Genomic DNA, 17,761 nt, shown 5'->3' on the forward strand with positions numbered 1-17,761 from the left:
TTAAGGTGACCAGAAGACCCTGAAATTCCTGGCTTTAGTCACTTGCATGATATCATTTAGCAAGTGATCCGCTCGAGTGATGTAGGTCATGCTTTCCTTCTGGCAGCCCGCAAAGACCATACCAATAAGAACTTCCTCTTCGTGAGTCGTTGTCTTCGTATTGCAGCCAATCATTGCACCAGAATCCCCTGAAATAGAAAAAGGCTCGCTGCGGAGACCGGTTATGGCATACTCAAATGTATGAACAGTTTCGACACCACTATCAGTCATAATGGCTTCAATGTAGGCAACTCGAAGTCCATTGCAAAAACCTTTTCCCCTCCCAGAGCGATAACCATACATGAAAACCTCTTCCCCATGCGTCTCTAGGCTTTGTGAAATTGAAAGCGGGGCAAATTTCCCTGGGATAACACCGGGGGGGTTCGTCAAACTATATGGATAGAATAACAGTTAGTGGATAGAGAATTAAGATGTATTGATATTCACATACCCGGTTAGATGGCTCGCGGACATCCAACAAGTGAATCAGGGCCCAATCAAGACTGGTGGGATACCCTTTTCCATCTTTTTTGAGTTCTACATCCTTCCGTTTGAAACCGGAGGCTGTAATAACCCATCCAAGTTGTTGATCGCCATTCTTAAACCGATCATTAAGGGTCTTAAGATCATTCTTCTGGTTCTGAATTGAAGATTTCGCCTTTTCATAGTTCTGGCGTTTTCGGTCATCAAGTGTCTCAAGCGCATCCTGCTCTTCAAGCTCTTTGTAAATTTGGTACTGCTCCTGATTTTCACTGATTCCAAGTCGATGCTCCATTGCTGTGACTTCCTCTTTGTGAGCCAATCGAGTTGGGTGATCGACACGAAGCAGGCGCCTAATCTCCTCTCTTTGTGTCGCTATCCTGATGCCATTTTTATTCCACCGTTCGATCACTAAGTCCTTCTATCAGTACCGTATTATCAGGTCTTAACATATAATAAAAATCACTGACCTTTCTTATCGTCATTGGGGTGATCAGCAAAAGGGGGCACAACCACATGCCAGCAAGTCAAACCGAAAATCTTCCATTGACCATCATAAGGGTTTTGAAGCTCCAGGAAACAGCCAAGAGTACCACTATAGTTGTGATTCCTAGACGAAGCGATGGACTCTGTAGCCATAGTTCGGCCATCATTATTTATGAGCCCTCCTAGAAGGCCCACACTAATCCCTTCACGGGTTATCTGACGGACCGGCTTGTCTTTAACAATCTCCACGGCTAGCATCTGGAAGCGCCACCGCTTTAGAATAGAGATCACTTTCTCCCGGGTTGAGGTCCAGTCCTTGTTACGATCAACTAGGATCAACAGTGTCGGCGAGCAATCAAGGATGGCGGTACCTCTACCCCGTCGAAAGCATCCAATTGATCGAATATCCGTTAAGTTTAACTGGGCAAGGAGTTCTTGCAGAAGAGGCTCCCATTGCCAGAACACTTTATCCTGTTGCAGCACAGGAAAGGTATTCATGGGTAAAAATGCCATTGGATCGGCAATTTCAACTGAGCAAGAATCAAGATCGTTAGCAATAAGTAGACTTCGCAACTCTCGGGCACATTGTAGCCAAGTATCATCCACAGATACTCTTTCCGCTGGGACCCAAAGGATCAAACAAGGTTCTGGCTCTGGGTTAATAACTGAAGTCCTGCCTATGAAGGAGAATTTCAGTGTGGTTGGCTTCAAATGGAACTTGTCAATAATCTTCATGATCTTTTGGCCAAGACTCCATCCTTCCGGCGTTTCAAGGGTTGTCAGGCGGAATTTAGGGTGCCTATAAGGCACTGGTCGGCTTGTAGTAGGAATTGAGCACAGATATGGACCCCCGACGCGGAGATCTTCATTGTGGAAATTATCCCATGTCAGTAGACCTTCGTCGTCACTACTCCCTAAGGAGCGACGCTTCCGTCCATCATGTCCCAGTTTGCCCTCTTCGTCGTTGAAATTCCCACTTCGCCGCTTGCTGTTGTGCCTCTCCATGGAATCTGGGTCTGGTCGCTCTCCGGCTATTCGGATGACCAGAGGAGATGCGTAGGAAAGTTCATGGTCAGAGCCACGGGATGCAGATCGCGTGAGTGTCGGGATGCTAGCCATTTTTGGCAGGAGGAAAGCACTCTGTGCGATGGTGATATGCGGTGCTAAGTGTTGGATGTTGATGGGAGTTGAAGATGGTTGAAGATGTAAAGTTTGAAGATGGGGGAGTTGGAAGAGGAAGAAGTTGGAACACGGAAGCTGGAAATTTAAAGTGGGAAAGACGAAGAATGTGGGGGGTGAAGGGTGCACATGTGGGAACTTGAATATGGCAACATTTGAGGTGAATAGGTAAAGTGAAGTCAAATATGTCACTGCTAGGCCTATCTGGGAAGGCCGATCAAGAATGAGGCTCGATCCATACATTGAGCCGCTCCAATAGGTTTAGCCATATTTAACCTTTTCAGCATACAAGAAATATTTCCTTTTTTCTTTTTTGTTTTAATACTTCAGATGTTTAAATGTCTATTTTTTATATGTACTATTTACTCTTTACTCTTAAATACTTTTAAATGCTTTCAAGTTACTTACATTGTAGGAATTAAACCAGTGGACTTAGAGATTATTTATTAAGTGGTGTTTAGCCTTAGGCTATCTAGTCTATCAATTCACTTATAAAGGGTCTTGGCATGTGGTAATGAATCTGCTATTCGAATCCGTTGATCAATCCTCCTTTTCGTATTGCGCTTCCCACAGATCGCTTCGGTATTAAATGAGGCCACTTTTGGTAGGCCTAGTAGACATTGTCGATAGCTAGACCCTTCAAGTCTGAACGACTTTCTCCAACCTTACACGAATTCTTTTGATTTTTTACTATGCATATTTGGAACTTGAACCTTGGAATGTTTACTACCAACCTGAATTGAATTAATAGCCTCTTTCCTTTGAACATCCATCCAGTTGACTTCGAGTTGGAATCAACAGTAGTGCAGGAAGTATAGAAAATAAATATTGAAATTTGAATGAGGCTACATGACGGGGCTGCAAGGATCTCCCTTGGGTCGTCAGCATAGCTAGTGAGCCGTGGCAAGAAGAGATGGGCTTGGCTTTGTACTTCGACAGGGGCACCATGTGGTGCCGCGTGGCGGCGTGGCAACCCCGCTCGAAGCACGTGGCGCACGGGCTTGTATGGACGGAAAGCCCCGTCAGGATTTGAATATACAGCCTCATCGCTCTGATTCGAGCCAGGAAGCTTGAGGGAAATGTTCTAAGCGTCAAAACAGCCATTTGGGTGCAGGAAGCTCAACCATCCTCGATGCAAAGGATAATCTTTCTGTCACATATGCCAAGGCAGGCGACTGCGATAGTGCGGCCTGTATGCATGAAGAAGTTCGAAATATTAGGTGGTCTAAAGTTGGAAAATTCCATCCGGACACACTGAAAACGGAACGTTGGCTCGCCCGAGTGTGGAGAATGGGAGGGTATCTGGAGCAAGCAAGGGCTCTCAACAATATATGAGCTCTGAGAAAACTATGAAACAACACAATCAACGATACAGCAAACTTGACATTTAAACAACGTTCCTTCAGTCCTAAGTCCCTACATTCTATGAGGCAGGGTAAATAACAATTCACCAACTATCACCCAACCAACTGACCCTTTTATCAACAGGAGTTTCAAGAAAAGTTATCTCGTTTGTAATCAATATTTTGTGACTGTACAACTTTAAGTATGGAGCTAAGCTCTGCTTAGGGATATTAGCTGAACATTGAATATAAACACATGATCAAAGACCAATCACTCAGTCCATCAATACCCATTATCCATCTATCACTCTGTTATGCTCAGCTCGAAGCTTCTCTATATCATTCAGCTCAAATCCAAAGTTCCACAGCTTTTCCACGTCAGTAAGCTCTTCCTTATAATTATGCCGCGTAGAGCCTGCCACACTAGTGCTGTCACCCTTAGAACTTTGTCGACCAACATGCTGCATAATTGCAGGCTGCACAGCCCAGCGAACCTCATCATTTGCATCTGCATATTCTTCGGTGATCATGTCCACGTATCCGACACGTTTAGATCGGTATAGGTCCAGTAAATCGGGGATTCGTGATCGTGGAAACACGAAAGCTTGTGAGCACCAGCCAAAGCGAGGCATTTGATGCACACCCGCTGGTAGCGGGTGTACTGTCACTCTACCAGTCATAAAGAAAAGCCCGATAAGTAGTGGCACACAGACGCCACTGACGAGGAAAATATTCCCATTCGATAAGTACGTTCTGAAATGAGCTTTTTAAGAGCGAGCAGCTATGCAAAGGCCAGCGATAAGAGCGACAACAGAAATGGATGCTGTAAGATATGTGAACCAAAATTCACTGTTCCATCCAAAGAACTCCTCGGTGTAGAAAAGACGTAAATAGAGCCCTGGCAATAAGATAGATGTTTTAGCTATGTCTAAGCCAGCCTCGGTCTCTAATGAATCATTAGACAAAAAGAGTGTTTACATACAGTGTGGTGCGCCAATTTGCTTTATTTGCTTGTCAGCAGACTTTATCGCTTCGCGTGTCTTGTGATACCATCCATCTTGGGCCACAACGTCATCCTCGATCATCGCAACGTAAGGTGCGTTGGTCGCTGCGCATGCCTCCAGCAGGTATGTGTAGTCAAAAAGTGGCTTCTCTCTTCCATGAACTTTGGCGGCGTCTGTCTCAAGTTCTCGTATGTGATTGATATCTACTGTTTGCGGATCGTATAGAAGCACATTGTCTGCCACCTTGAATAGCCATGGCTCTGCATACGCAGGGTGCTCTGACGCGTTTGTATGCGCAATGAACAATATCAAGTTGATGCCGGATCGTTCTTCTTCACTCAAGCCTTCCAGTAGGCTACCCACGGTACTTTTAAAATACCGAGCGCCTCGTCGAGCAACAGTTGCAATTCCCACACAGAGCTCTGGATGACTGGAAGATTTAGTTGTTTCATTTTGAGCCATTTCATTGACATCCTGAATAAATGCATCGCTTTGTTGGAGTCGGAGGGCTGAATAAGAGAAGTCATACGCAGTCCATGGTCTGAAGAATACGGATCCTGGATCTCTTGAACAGGTTTTCGTTGCGTACAAGACAAGGAGGATATATATGGGAATAAAAAACAAAAAATTGCGAATTATATGGGCGTCCTTTCCCCAACGTGTGGGTAACAGATTGCTAAGAGATACCATCAGGGGTAGGTGGAAGAAATACTAACCTGAAAGTTTCCTCGGTTCCAAGGTTGGCTAACGTGATTCCCGGTCTCACGGATCACCCGGTCTAACGGATCACCCCATTACATTAGAAATTTTTACATTCAAATATATTAACCCAACTCAAATAAATTCAGTTATAAATACGATTTTTACATACATTAATCCGATGACCAACCTCTCGACACCCACTACACGTAGGCGGAGCCTTTTTGGCTGGCTGATTTGGCTGAATAGGCAATTCAACCTGGGTGTGTGATTCGACCGCAGGTGCTTCTACTGGCAATTCTAGCTGCGTGAGTAGCTATAGGCCTTCTTCAACACTCAAGCCCTGCTCACAGGGTATTTGTCTAGTTGATCGATTGCGCTTTTGTCGTTTCTTCTCATTTGTAGCACGTAAATTAGCGTTTTCTTGTGCTAGTAACGCTGTGTTGTGTAGTGCTATATAGTGGCCTTTGATGATTTGATCTAGCATTGATTTCGATGGGCTTGGAGGGCTGTTTGATCGTTGTTTTAGAAGATCTTTAAGCATTGAAGCTTGCTTCTGAAGCTGAACCACAGTTCTAGGTGTTTTGGGTGTAAATTGACTAGATCTGCTGCTTGGTCGGCTACCTGATGGTGTAGGTGTTCGAAGAGAAATATTTAGCTTAGAAAGCACCCTTTCTGCATCAATTGGAACTAAACCAGTAGCTAAAAAGCTATTTTGGATAGTATTTGGCTGAAATGCCTCAGCCCGTGCACATTAGAAATCAGCTAAGAAATCAAGCTTATCGATATGGTTATAGCCAGTATGTGCAAGATCACTTATAAAGTGTCCATATGCACGTTTCAATACTACAAAACAACCAACATCTAATGGTTGTAATAGATGTGATGAATATGCTGGCATACAAAGTGGGATAATATTATTCTCTGAGCAAAGCCGGTCAAATTGAGGTGTAAGATGGCTACCATGGCCATTAAGAATTAATAGCCGAAATCGACCACGGACACGTGAATTTGTTGATGGGATGAATAGCTTTTATAGCCAACGTAGACCAATCTCATCAGTAGTCCAGCCATTAGCTGAGACTTCAAATCGCCAGTCTTTTGGTAGGTTATCGAACCAGCTAGCGACAGCAACCTTCCCCTTAAAAATCACACATGGTGGTAACGAATAGCCATCTACACAGATAGCTTCAATTGCGGTCACCCATTCACGGTTTCCAGGCTGTAAAATAGCACACCGACCGTAATATTCTTGTCGTGTAACAACTGTCTGTGTTGAAATAAGGCCCATTGCAAAGCCTGTCTCATCAAAGTTGTAAATATCTTCAGGTTGGATCCCGTTCTCATCGATAACTTGTTGTACAGTTGTAAACCATGCTTGAATTGATTTAGGGTCTTCGTTTAGGGCACGTTGATAGTCATGTCGCCTAGAGACACGTGTTCGAATCTCATCTCGTCGATTGACAAAGATTGATGACCAGTTCTTGCCAACTGTAGGCGGGGGGTGGCTACCACGCGCAGCCAGTAGGATATTAGCCATTTCTCGTACAGTAGATAGCCTAGGCGCTGCGCCACGTGTATCCATAGAGATAATCCATGTAACAAGCGCGTCCTCTTCTAATTGTGTTAATTTAGAGCAAGAACGATGAGATTCAACGCGTGGAAGCCTTCCAGCCAAGCGTGCGTGTAGTGTAGTGTAGGGTATTCCATAAAGCTTCGTAGCTGCGCGAATAGACTTGATTCGGCCATTCTGAATATCGTCAATGGCTAATAAGATCTTGCCCTCCTGGTTGGAATTTTTTTCGGCCGAAATATTGCGAGTTGGTGGCATGGTAGGTGTTTGAATTGGGTAGGATGGTTGAAAGACGCGATTTTTGGTGGGGTGATCCGTTAGACCGGGTGATCCGTGAGACCGGGAATCACGTTAGCACATTAATATCATTACATAAGCATCTAACCAAGGATGAAAATGTAACTCTGTCCGGAGTAAGTTAAGTGTTCAAAATTCGGCCCCAGTTTGGCCCCAGTTTGGCCCCACCATACATAGCATCCGCTGTTTTACCACAAGTTTGAAAAAGAATTATTAAAAATCGGTATCATAATAAATTTGATTCTAATTCATATGAAGATGGTGATAAATGATACCAGTTTATAATAACGACTAATACTTGGTGTAATAGCCCTTGATGTTGTAAACAGCCTGACAATGCCGTGGGATCGAATCAGCCTATCGATCGCATCTTGTGGAATATTCCACCACGCACGCTTTAGAAGCACAAGAAAATCAGACTAACCAGGAAGCTACTCAGGAATGACCTGTATACATTAGGTCAGGGCGTAATTTGAACCATTCTCATTTCAACATAAACCACCTGGGAAGTATACTACCGGGCATCAATCAATTGATATTTGTTGTAGTTCAATAAGAAAATTATATTGTTATGTTGTTCAGAGCAAAACACTGCGATACTATATATACAGCGAGAGAATCAAGTTGATTCACATTTTTTCAATCAATTTGACTCTTCATATACATACTTCGGGATTAATTCTGATGGTTCGGCTTGCTTCCTGATCCGCACCAGCCTCATATCACAACAATATTAACCTAACTGATTTCTAGCCCTCTCGCACAAGCTCAGAGTATGATATTTCTTTTGAAAATTTTGGCTTCAAAGTAAGAAGAAGGTAGATTAGACGTTTTGAAAATTTGAGAAGAATCGTACCAGGGGAAGTTGGACAAACAGCCCTGACCTAATTTTTTTACTATGGAGAAAAAACTAGAGTAACTAGCAAACAACCCTGTTTGCCAGAGTCCTCTTGGATAGGAATGATTGATTAAATTGCAATCAGTTAAGTTAAGCACACAGATTTAGAGTGGGTGAGGAGGATTGGCAGGATGCTTTTATTCCCTCTCACTACATAAATGTCCTCCTTGGTCATTTCAGTAGCCTCGTATATGACGGCTCGATTGATCGACTCAAGAAATAGAAACACAGTATGCCTCGTCTGCCCAGAAACCGGTCTCACAGTCTGATGAGACGGCTGGGTTCCACTCTAAGAACTGAGCAGATGTGATGCCGTAAATTGCTTCAATAGTGGCACAATTATCGTTCGCTAGATAAATAAAAAATTGCCACAGTTTAGCCATGGATTGTTGACAATGAAGGAGAGAGGGGAGAAAACATACACTGTGCAATATAATACTCGTTGCAGTTAGAGGCAATACCTGATTGAGTTGGTGCTGGTGCTGTCACCGTAGATGGAGACGATATCGTGAAAGGTGTAGATACACTAATGGTGCTGGTAATTGTAAGAGAAACGGCATTGCTGCCTATTGCTGTACCCACGCAGTAGTCCTCTTCTACCCAAAGACCGCTTGTGCAGTCGGATGAGACGGCAGGATTCCAGGCAATGAACTGAGCGAGCGTGATGCCGAATTCGGCAATGATAGTATCACATGTATCGTTACCTAGGGGAATTTTAATATATAACAAACTATTGGAACAGGAATTGGAAATACTGACTTTGAGCTTCATAGTATGCATTGCAGTTTGAGGCAATACCTGTCTGTACTGGCCATGTCGGGGATGTAGCTGCAGTAATCGTGGAACTGGCAGCCGCGGTCGAATTATAATACTCCCAACCAGCCAAAGGATCAACGCAATAAGCGTCCCCAGCGACAAGATCATAATCACAGGTGGTGTAGTTAAGTGATGGATTGGCATCAACAAATAGATGGATGGCAATGGAGTTATCCAAACAGATATCTGAGCAATTGTAGCCCAAACTGGCTTCATTGACAAACCATGCCCCGCAGTCAAGTGTAGATCCAGCGGCTACTGTGACGTCAACTGGTGGATCTATCGGATCTGATGTACCAGTGGAGGAGGTAGTGTTTAACGCTTGGCCAGTGTAAGTTCCTCCTGGGGCGGAGACACATAGCACCGAGCCCCAGTAGGGGTCAGGGGATACCAAATTTGAGCAATTTGAGTTCAGCTGAGAATTCCAGTTGATGACATTCGAGGTCGTGATGTAGTTGGACACCGCAATGCTAGAGCATGTATCGTTAGGTTGCACAGCATATACCTCATTACAGGTAAGGGGCAAGCAAAGGCTAGTTCCAGTGATGATATCCGAACAGTTAAGGATATTTGGGTTAGTATAGTACATAGTAGCCGCTGAGACACCTAAAGCCTGCGCGATCGAGTCGCATGTATCACCATCTTCTGTTGTATAGATATTACCAGATACACAGATAGACTCACTAACCGGCGCAGACGCGTTGAATGCGCTGGCGGTAGCATTGAAGTCGGCCACGGTGAGGTTACAGGTGTTAGCAACATATTCATACGCTGACTCCCAGTCGTCATTGTAAACATCCGAATAGGCATCCTGCTGCATAAGTGCTAGCTTTGTAACGTAGCAGTATGAGCACAGATCAGCGGTAGAGATATCTGCCTGAGAAGTGACATTATCAAAAGTGGCGATAAGATCTAAAGTTAAATATAAGAAAAAGGCTATTAATAAAGTGATTCCTCGGATAGGTATGGAGGGAAAAGAAAAGAAAATTTCTCACCATTGCAGTTCTCGCCGGTTGTTGGATCCACAAAGCAGGATTGATTCCAGTTGCTCCAAAGTTGGTCAACAAGAGTTAGATACGGCATACCAGGAATGAGCTCCGCTGAATCACCGCAGTTTGTCGATACTAAGTTATGTAGCTTGACGATTGAAATCTCACAAGTAGTAGCACAGACCAGGGCCGTCACTGTGGCGTTGTCGAAACTACCAATATATCCATCTATGGAGAGAGATGAAATGTGATCGTCACAATCAATAGTCTGGTAAAGTGCATTTTCACAAGCCGATGACAGGCCCAGCCCTGACAATGTGCCATTGGGGAACATTTGCAAACCAGAAGACGTCACATCCCTGGTCTCTACCATACGTGATTGGATGTGATGATTAGGATTGTGAAATCTCCCATGAGAAATAGAATGGGCGTATGCTATACCCAAGCAGAAGACCAAGAGGCAAATTTGAATATAGCCACCCATATTTCAAAGAGGTAAACCGGTGGGACGGAAACCAGATAGATGGATAGTAGGGGACCTGACAGTCAGAAAGAGGAAGACAAGTAGTTCAAATATTTTCCAGCAGTGTAAAGGGAAGAGGTATATTATGTATCCCGACCTCGGAGTTCATTCTTTCATTTGTCACGGTATTATAATCCAGGACACCTCTCCCGAGCATAAAAGCCATTGGGATCCGCTAGATTAGCTTCATTTCGGAAACACACCTTGGAGCCGATAGGTTTATCCGGCTTGAAAGATATCTTTTCCTATAGATGGCTCGAGACCCAAGATAGCCGAGCTATAAGGAACAAAAATTCTTAACTACTGGATTTAGCTACCTCGCTTCCACTTTCGTCCCGTGTTTTTTGGTACTAGGCATTTTCCAAGGTTAGGCTTCTTTATTTGATACGAATTAGTCATACTAGTTTTGGTTCTAGCACCCTAAAAATATACGCTAGTAGTTTCATTGGGGTCAAGGGTCAGGGACGATGTGGGGGGGACCTCGTTGGACCTCGGCTTTTGAAGTATCTCGCTTACAACTCCCCGACGGTCAATCTTATTCAGAGATTTGGCGTGGAACGTTTGTAGAGAAAGTTAGGTTGCCTTATTCTCGTTCGTCCATGAGCCTATTCAACCCATACTATAGTAGTCCCAATTGAGCTAGACCTAATATATATATTTGGAGCTAACAGAGTTTTGGAAGCTAAAGTGAGACATCTAATTTCATTATAAGAAAAATCTTGAAGTGGCCCCGGCGCTATCAGAATCACCTCACCTCTGGAGGCTCAAAACGGAGAAGAAATCTTTGTGGAGTTCGGATCGTGCCGTCTTCGCCTGCACGTTCGCCGGCCGAGCCGGCCCGGGGCGAGATATGTAACAAGCATTGGCCAAGACCAAGGTGTTTATCGGAACCGCTTTTCCGCTAAATTCATAAGGTCATGAAAGAAATGCCGCTTTTTGGTCCGGTCTGCTATACGGAGCTGATTTGCGTCTTGATATTTAGCCGAATATACGGAGGTTGATTTCAAACATTTGAAATTAATGGGAAAAAATCATAATCTCTTTTTCTTCTAAATTTCACCACCTTACCATATTTGGCAGTTATTGTAATTTTTGAGTGAAACTCGACTGAAATCTAGTAAGTTCACACCCCTAAACTTCTAGGCATCTTTGGGCCCTAGCACTCCTAAGTCCAAGGCTGTGCCAGGTGGTCCCTTCCTACTCTCTACTTGTTCCTATATTCTAAGTGAACATTGAATACTCTCCAGCTTTATAGATTAATAAATATGTTAAAACTATCTCTTATTATACATGTGTCTAGCCTATTTTCATCCTAAAATACCTGCTTATCCTAATCGATTTATCATAAACATAGACTTGGGTCTCGGGGCTATATCCAGTTGATTGTAGCGTCTGGTACCCCTATGCTTCTAGGGCTGCCCAGGGCCTGTGACAGGGGCCATACTAGTGTTGTAAATTTATAAGAAAAAGAAATTATGATTTTTCCCCGTTAATTTTGAAATCAACCTCCGTAGTATGTATTATACTAGGCTAGTTCTGGTAGTTCAAAATCCCCTATAATATAGTATGTATTAATGCATAATTTGGAGATTAGCTAGTACTGCTTTAAATACCGCATATATACCCCTATAGCGTCTTTATTGGCATATCAGTTTCTTTGTTTCCTTGACTTTTTATTTCTTTTGCTGAAATTTGCTTCCCTCCCTATTCCTGAACTCTATTCAGCTTCCACTTATTGTGCTTGTTGATAATATACTTACTCATAAGGCGCATGTGCGCATCCACCAAGCACTATGTTCCTAGGCGTGCCTTTTACGCTGCTGCTCTACATAGGACTTCTCCCCTCTGTTATTGCAGATACCACTTGCAGCGCAACAGTACCATGTGCTATCGGTTGCTGTGGTGAATATGGAGTCTGTGGTATGGGGCCCGATTACTGTGGTGCCGATGTGTGTATCAACAACTGTGACGCCAAAGCCGAGTGCAACCCAGGAGGCTGGGCCTCAGAATATGTGAATGCAACTACTTGTCCCCTCGATGTCTGCTGTAGCCAGTATGGTTTCTGTGGCACGACTGAGGAATTCTGTGGAAATAAAACTGTCACAGCCCCTTCGTGTGACATTAGTACCCAATCAATCACCCGGGTGATTGGGTACTATAATTCAGCCGCTGCAACTCGGAGCTGCGATGGCATGGCACCATACTCTGTTCCCCAGGGAGTCTACTCCCATATCTACTTTGCTTTCGGAAGTATCGATCCAGATACCTTTGATGTTATCCCTGCTGAAAGTAGCGATGAGGAACTCTATGCAGGGCTAGCAGCTCTCCAGTTACGTGATCCGGATCAAGAACTATGGTTGTCAATCGGTGGCTGGGACTTCTCAGACAGCGACCAGCCGACAGCTACTACCTTCTCTGATCTTGCTGCTGCGGATACCAGTACACAAACTGCCTTTTTCAAGTCTTTGATCAACTTCATGAGCACCTATGGTTTCACAGGAGTGGATATTGACTGGGAGTATCCCGTTGCCAGTGACCGTAACGGTCGCGCGGAAGACTTTGAGAACTATCCTAACTTCCTGGCTAGCTTGAAGAAGGCGTTATCTGATTATAAATACGGTCTATCCATCACATTGCCAACCAGCTACTGGTATTTGCAGAACTTTGATCTCACTGCTATTGAGCCTTCGGTGGATTGGTTTAACGTTATGAGCTATGACCTACATGGTACATGGGATATGACTGACGTATGGACCGGACCCTATTTGGACGCTCACACAAACTTGACCGATATTAAATCGGCCCTTGATCTGCTATGGGGAGTCAACATCACATCGTCCAAGGTGACTCTTGGCATGGCCTTCTACGGCCGCAGTTACACCCTTCAAAGCTCCTCATGCTCAGAGCCAGGCTGTCAATATCTTTCCGCCGGTACCATGGGCAACTGTAGCCAATCTGCAGGAATCCTGTTTAACAGTGAGATTGAGGCTTTGATCAGCGACCAGAACCTCACTCCTACTCTATACAAAGATGCTGCGGTGAAGACGATTACCTGGGATGGCGATCAGTGGGTCTCTTACGACGATGAAGAGACTTGGAAGCTGAAGGCTGATTATGCTAAATCCGTGTGCATTGGGGGTGTAATGGTATGGTCAATCGATGAGGATGACGATATGCATAGCTACTCCAATGGACTTGCCGCTGCGCTTGGGAACACGGTCAATCTCAATAGCTCTGATACGGCGTCTACGGGTCCGGTCGTTGACACAGTCAAAACGACCACCGAATACAGGCAAGACAATTACTGTCGATTCATTAATTGTGGCGAAACCTGCCCGAGTGGTTTCTCGGAGATAACCCGTGAAGATAACAAGAAGCAGCTCATGCTGGACTCAACCGAGTGTATGACAGGAAGCAAACAGACGCAGACGCTGTGCTGTCCGACTTCGAGTACACTGCCTACCTGCCAATGGCGTGGCTTCAATGGTGGAAAGTGTAAGGGAGGTTGTGACAGTGGTGAGGCTGAAGTCGGCACGATCACTGCCGGCTGTCGTTCGGGGTATCAGTCGGCATGTTGCACTATCGTCGATTCTACAGAGCCTTGGTCGGAGTGTGCGTGGACCTCCGATTGTGAGTCTGATGATACATGTCCTTCTGGCTACGATAAATTTGTCGTTGGTTCACGCCAAGGCTGGGGTGGACGGAAGAAGTGCAGCGGTTCTAAGAACTACAACTATTGCTGCAAAACCTCGATCCCTGATGCCTTCACCAACTGTGCCTGGACTGGTCATGAATTGCAAGGTACCAGCTCTATTTATTGCAGCGACGCTTGTCCATCCGGCGCCATTCGCATCGCGGAGGAAGCTTTCTCGATCTCAACCACTTCTGTGCCCCTTACGAACCCGGATGCGAAGACGGCTGGCTGTGTGTATGGCAATGAGGCTTATTGTTGCAACGGTACGGCCAAAGTCGTGGAAACCGTGGAAACACAAAGTTCAAGCGATGAGCTTACTGGAATCGCATATGAGTTTGACTTTTATTTGAAGAAATGGCTTGCAAATCCCACCTGTTCAGCCTCAGATGATGAATACGTCGCCACGTTTGGCAGGCGAGATCTGTACGAGCGAGCATCATCGTCTATCTCAAAGACTACTAATGACCAATATTTGCTATTTACTATGCTCGTGGGATATGTCGTTACTTGGGTTACCTCCTCGTCTCCGGATGCAGAATTGACAAAGATCTGGACCGATGACATGTCTGCTGCTGGTTATGCAGCTGAGGCGGCCAATCTCACGAATATGAGAGACTTAACGTACGGATACGGAGACCCCTGGACTGGTACACCGGTCTTTCCAGCCAATACGATGGTTTCACAGATGCTATGCGATATTGCTGAGTCTTAAGCTGGCATAGAAAGTCTGGCTGTTGCAAACGATATTCTATGTGAATTGCCCTCATCTTCATCTTTAAGCAAGCGTATGATAGATGGCATTAGCGATAATGCACGATCTGCCAATGGGCTTCGACCTACAATTCTTACTGTTTTGAATGGAATCGCCAGTGTAAGTCATCACATTCTTCTTTTGTGGCCTATCCCCAACTTGTGCAAATTTGAATATAACGATTCATTTCTTATAGGGAGATCTGACCTTCCACTACAGACGTTGGGTCTCAACAACTACTTTGCGAGATGATGTCCCGGAAGTCATTCTTGAACTGGCATTTTGGATCGGGCCGACCCCTGGCGTGGCACCAACTACAGAGAATCTCTCTACGTATGGTGATTCAGAAGATACCATCCAGACCGACCGTTGGGTCTCCATCCACATACATATTCCACGCGACGATCATACTTTCCGAAGTATCACAACTGAGTCTGGAGGTGTTTCCCCAAGAATTTCGGCGATGGTTCTGTATCATAGTCAGACACTCCACCGTATAAGGGGCCAAGCTCCACGAGCCGAATTCCGATTCTCGTCGACTTACCAGGGAGATGCCAATTCAGGGGACATGCAGAACTATAATGCGCGAGCTCAAGCACTGAGTTGCAGATCCGGTAGACGCTGGTCACTTGGTATCGACTCCACAGCAAATCTCCAATTGGCAAATGGTCACCAACTCCCAGTCGTGTATGCCCAAGCGCTTAATGATTTTGTAAGTATCATTCTTAGTTATACAGAGGATGTAAGAGCTAATTTTCTACCACTAGGGGGGTTTGGCTTGCTACAGAAGGGATCCTCTCCAACTCCAGATTAGGACTCATTTGGCCTCAAGTTGGCGGGATGGTGCCCGAGGATGGACCTGGGTGGAATGTGATGCCTCCCAGGGGTAATAACGGCTATAGTCCCACTAGCAACGCATTTACTGTGAACTGGGACAGTGCGGGTAACACTGTAAATATTCGAGGCTCGACATCATCTTATACATAAAAGTCGTGTACAAAGATGTAGGAAGAGAAGCATAAAACGTTGACTACTGTCAAAAGATTCGTCAGCTACCGCCTTTTCCAAGGTTGAATTGACAATATATGTTGGACAGTGGAGACTGTGATCGATATATCAATACAACATTTGAACTTGAATTTGTAATATTATATATTGTGTGATAGTAACTATGCTCAGTGCTGTGCTGTGCTACAACTTGAAGACGTTAACCATTTGCCAAGCATGCACTTAAAAAACTCGCTTTACAGAAGGAGCTAGCCAACAATACAATAGATTACGTATAAAAGAAACTCCGCCCCGCCTGTCTTCCTTTTTTTCTCTCCTCTCCCCTATCTTGCTTTACCCCTCTTCTGCTATCTATGAACTTCCTCTTTCTTCCTATCATATTTATCCGCAACCTCTACTTTATGCTTACGCGCAATGGCATATACAGAATTTCACCACCCTCAGCCGGACTTTGAAAAACCGATCTTCTGTGATATAGATGGTTCATCTTTATACGAAGCTCCCTATGGATCTTTGCTTGCCTCAATCATCAAGCGCAATGACGTGACGGCTTTGCATTCATATAATAATAGCCCGAACTCACGTCTCTTTTTGAAAAGCTACGATTCAGAGTGTCAAGATCCTTTCAGTGTTGCTTTGGGCTGCCGTAGCTTCGATGTGCTACGTGCTTTGATTAGTATCTACATTTCAGACCCATCGATGACCGAGCCACTACAAACATATACCAACCGCTGTGGGCTCTCTCTGATTCATCGAACTTGCTCTGCCGGGGAACAGGACATGGTAGAATGGTTGATAAACCATAAGCCACCACTGGGTTCGTTACACGATCGAGATCCCACTGACATAGGCTGGACACCTTTATTATACGCTGCTGAGGCGCTGGGAATGGCAGGTGGTCTTATCTTAGATGCCGATGTTGGAGAGGCTCCTGCTATTGCTAGAAAGAAAGCAAGTAAGAATCGAGAGCGTCTTGAGAGTTTTATCCATTGGCTACTTGACAATGGTTGCTCAATCGCCGAGTCCAATACCTTTGAGAGAAATCACGACGATGGTCTACAAGGAAAATCAGACGATGCGTTAAGAAGGGAGTTTACAGTTCTAGGCCAGGCGATTCCTTATGCCAGCTACGGAATGGTCTCACGTCTTATTACTAAGGAAAGTGATGTTCACACTCCTCAGACTTGGTCTAGCCAGAACACAGGTATTGAACTTGGGCAAAATGTGACACCGCTGCATATTGCATCCTTGTTCTGGAATTTAGACGGCATACAAGCGCTTATAGATCACTGTGGTGATGTTGGGCTAGAATTTATGGCTTCTAAAGCTGATGATGATGGCCGACTTCCACTCCACTGGGCTGTTACTTGTATCAGGGAAAATCGTGAAGAAAAGGATAATTTGGATGAGATTATCTCACATATGACAAGCACTATGAGAATTTTGCTTGACGCAAATCCAGACACAATCAACACACGAGACCATCACGGCTCTACAGTTTTCCACTATGCGGCCCGCCTGAACCTTATGGGACATGAGGTTCTTTCTCAAGCTATTCAAAAGCTTCTAGATGCCCACCCATCTCTTGATACCTTAAAGGTCCGAAATAATCGAGGCGCAACAGCTGTTGGGGATATGTTACAGCCTTTTACATCCCCTGCTGGCACTCTAGAACAGATAATGGGCCCGATTTTGACACTCCTGGCGAATGGGGCTGATGCACACCTATGCGACAATAAGGGACGTAATGTTCTCCATAGGCTTTGCATGTCTACCTGGAAACAACCCCTTACGGCTGATATACTAGGCCGCCTTCTTGAATTTGTGGATATCAATGATACTGATGTCAACGGCTATACTGCGCTGGACTATCTAGTGAGCAAGCCAAATCGTATTGACGCTGCTCATTACCTTAGAACACGGGCTGCCGATGCTACGGGAAGTTACTAGAAGGGAGCCATTCCTGTTCAAAAGCATTTCAA

The 17,761-nt window shown here is 44.8% G+C and overlaps 6 protein-coding genes across 6 annotated transcripts; 2 read left to right on the forward strand and 4 right to left on the reverse strand.

The window, feature by feature from the left end:
* Positions 1-2,124, reverse strand: N7483_008859 (uncharacterized protein; the record flags this gene model as incomplete). Its single annotated transcript, XM_057092286.1, has 3 exons — positions 1-430; positions 519-930; positions 990-2,124. 3 exons carry the CDS (start codon positions 2,122-2,124, stop codon positions 1-3), a joined length of 1,977 nt encoding a protein of 658 aa, XP_056943460.1.
* A 1,696-nt stretch (positions 2,125-3,820) lies between these two features.
* Positions 3,821-4,207, reverse strand: N7483_008860 (uncharacterized protein; the record flags this gene model as incomplete). Its single annotated transcript, XM_057092287.1, has 1 exon — positions 3,821-4,207. The coding sequence occupies one exon, from the start codon at positions 4,205-4,207 to the stop codon at positions 3,821-3,823; it is 387 nt and encodes a 128-aa protein (XP_056943461.1).
* Positions 4,208-4,294: 87 nt separating this feature from the next.
* N7483_008861 (uncharacterized protein) lies at positions 4,295-4,993 on the reverse strand (the record flags this gene model as incomplete). Its single annotated transcript, XM_057092288.1, has 2 exons — positions 4,295-4,425; positions 4,510-4,993. The coding sequence occupies 2 exons, from the start codon at positions 4,991-4,993 to the stop codon at positions 4,295-4,297; spliced, it is 615 nt and encodes a 204-aa protein (XP_056943462.1).
* Positions 4,994-8,210: 3,217 nt separating this feature from the next.
* On the reverse strand, positions 8,211-10,137 carry N7483_008862 (LysM peptidoglycan-binding domain-containing protein; the record flags this gene model as incomplete). The annotated part of the gene is made up of 4 exons (XM_057092289.1): positions 8,211-8,347; positions 8,421-8,702; positions 8,758-9,687; positions 9,900-10,137. The coding sequence occupies 4 exons, from the start codon at positions 10,135-10,137 to the stop codon at positions 8,211-8,213; spliced, it is 1,587 nt and encodes a 528-aa protein (XP_056943463.1).
* A 1,982-nt stretch (positions 10,138-12,119) lies between these two features.
* Positions 12,120-14,732, forward strand: N7483_008863 (glycoside hydrolase family 18 protein; the record flags this gene model as incomplete). The annotated part of the gene is made up of 1 exon (XM_057092290.1): positions 12,120-14,732. One exon carries the CDS (start codon positions 12,120-12,122, stop codon positions 14,730-14,732), a length of 2,613 nt encoding a protein of 870 aa, XP_056943464.1.
* A 1,746-nt stretch (positions 14,733-16,478) lies between these two features.
* Positions 16,479-17,729, forward strand: N7483_008864 (uncharacterized protein; the record flags this gene model as incomplete). Its single annotated transcript, XM_057092291.1, has 1 exon — positions 16,479-17,729. The coding sequence occupies one exon, from the start codon at positions 16,479-16,481 to the stop codon at positions 17,727-17,729; it is 1,251 nt and encodes a 416-aa protein (XP_056943465.1).
* Positions 17,730-17,761: the final 32 nt, after the last annotated feature.

Source organism: Penicillium malachiteum (assembly GCF_028827825.1).
Source record: "Penicillium malachiteum strain IBT 17515 chromosome Unknown utg000004l:1.0-4883003.0:1.0-4884900.0, whole genome shotgun sequence".
Classification (NCBI taxonomy): domain Eukaryota; kingdom Fungi; phylum Ascomycota; class Eurotiomycetes; order Eurotiales; family Aspergillaceae; genus Penicillium; species Penicillium malachiteum.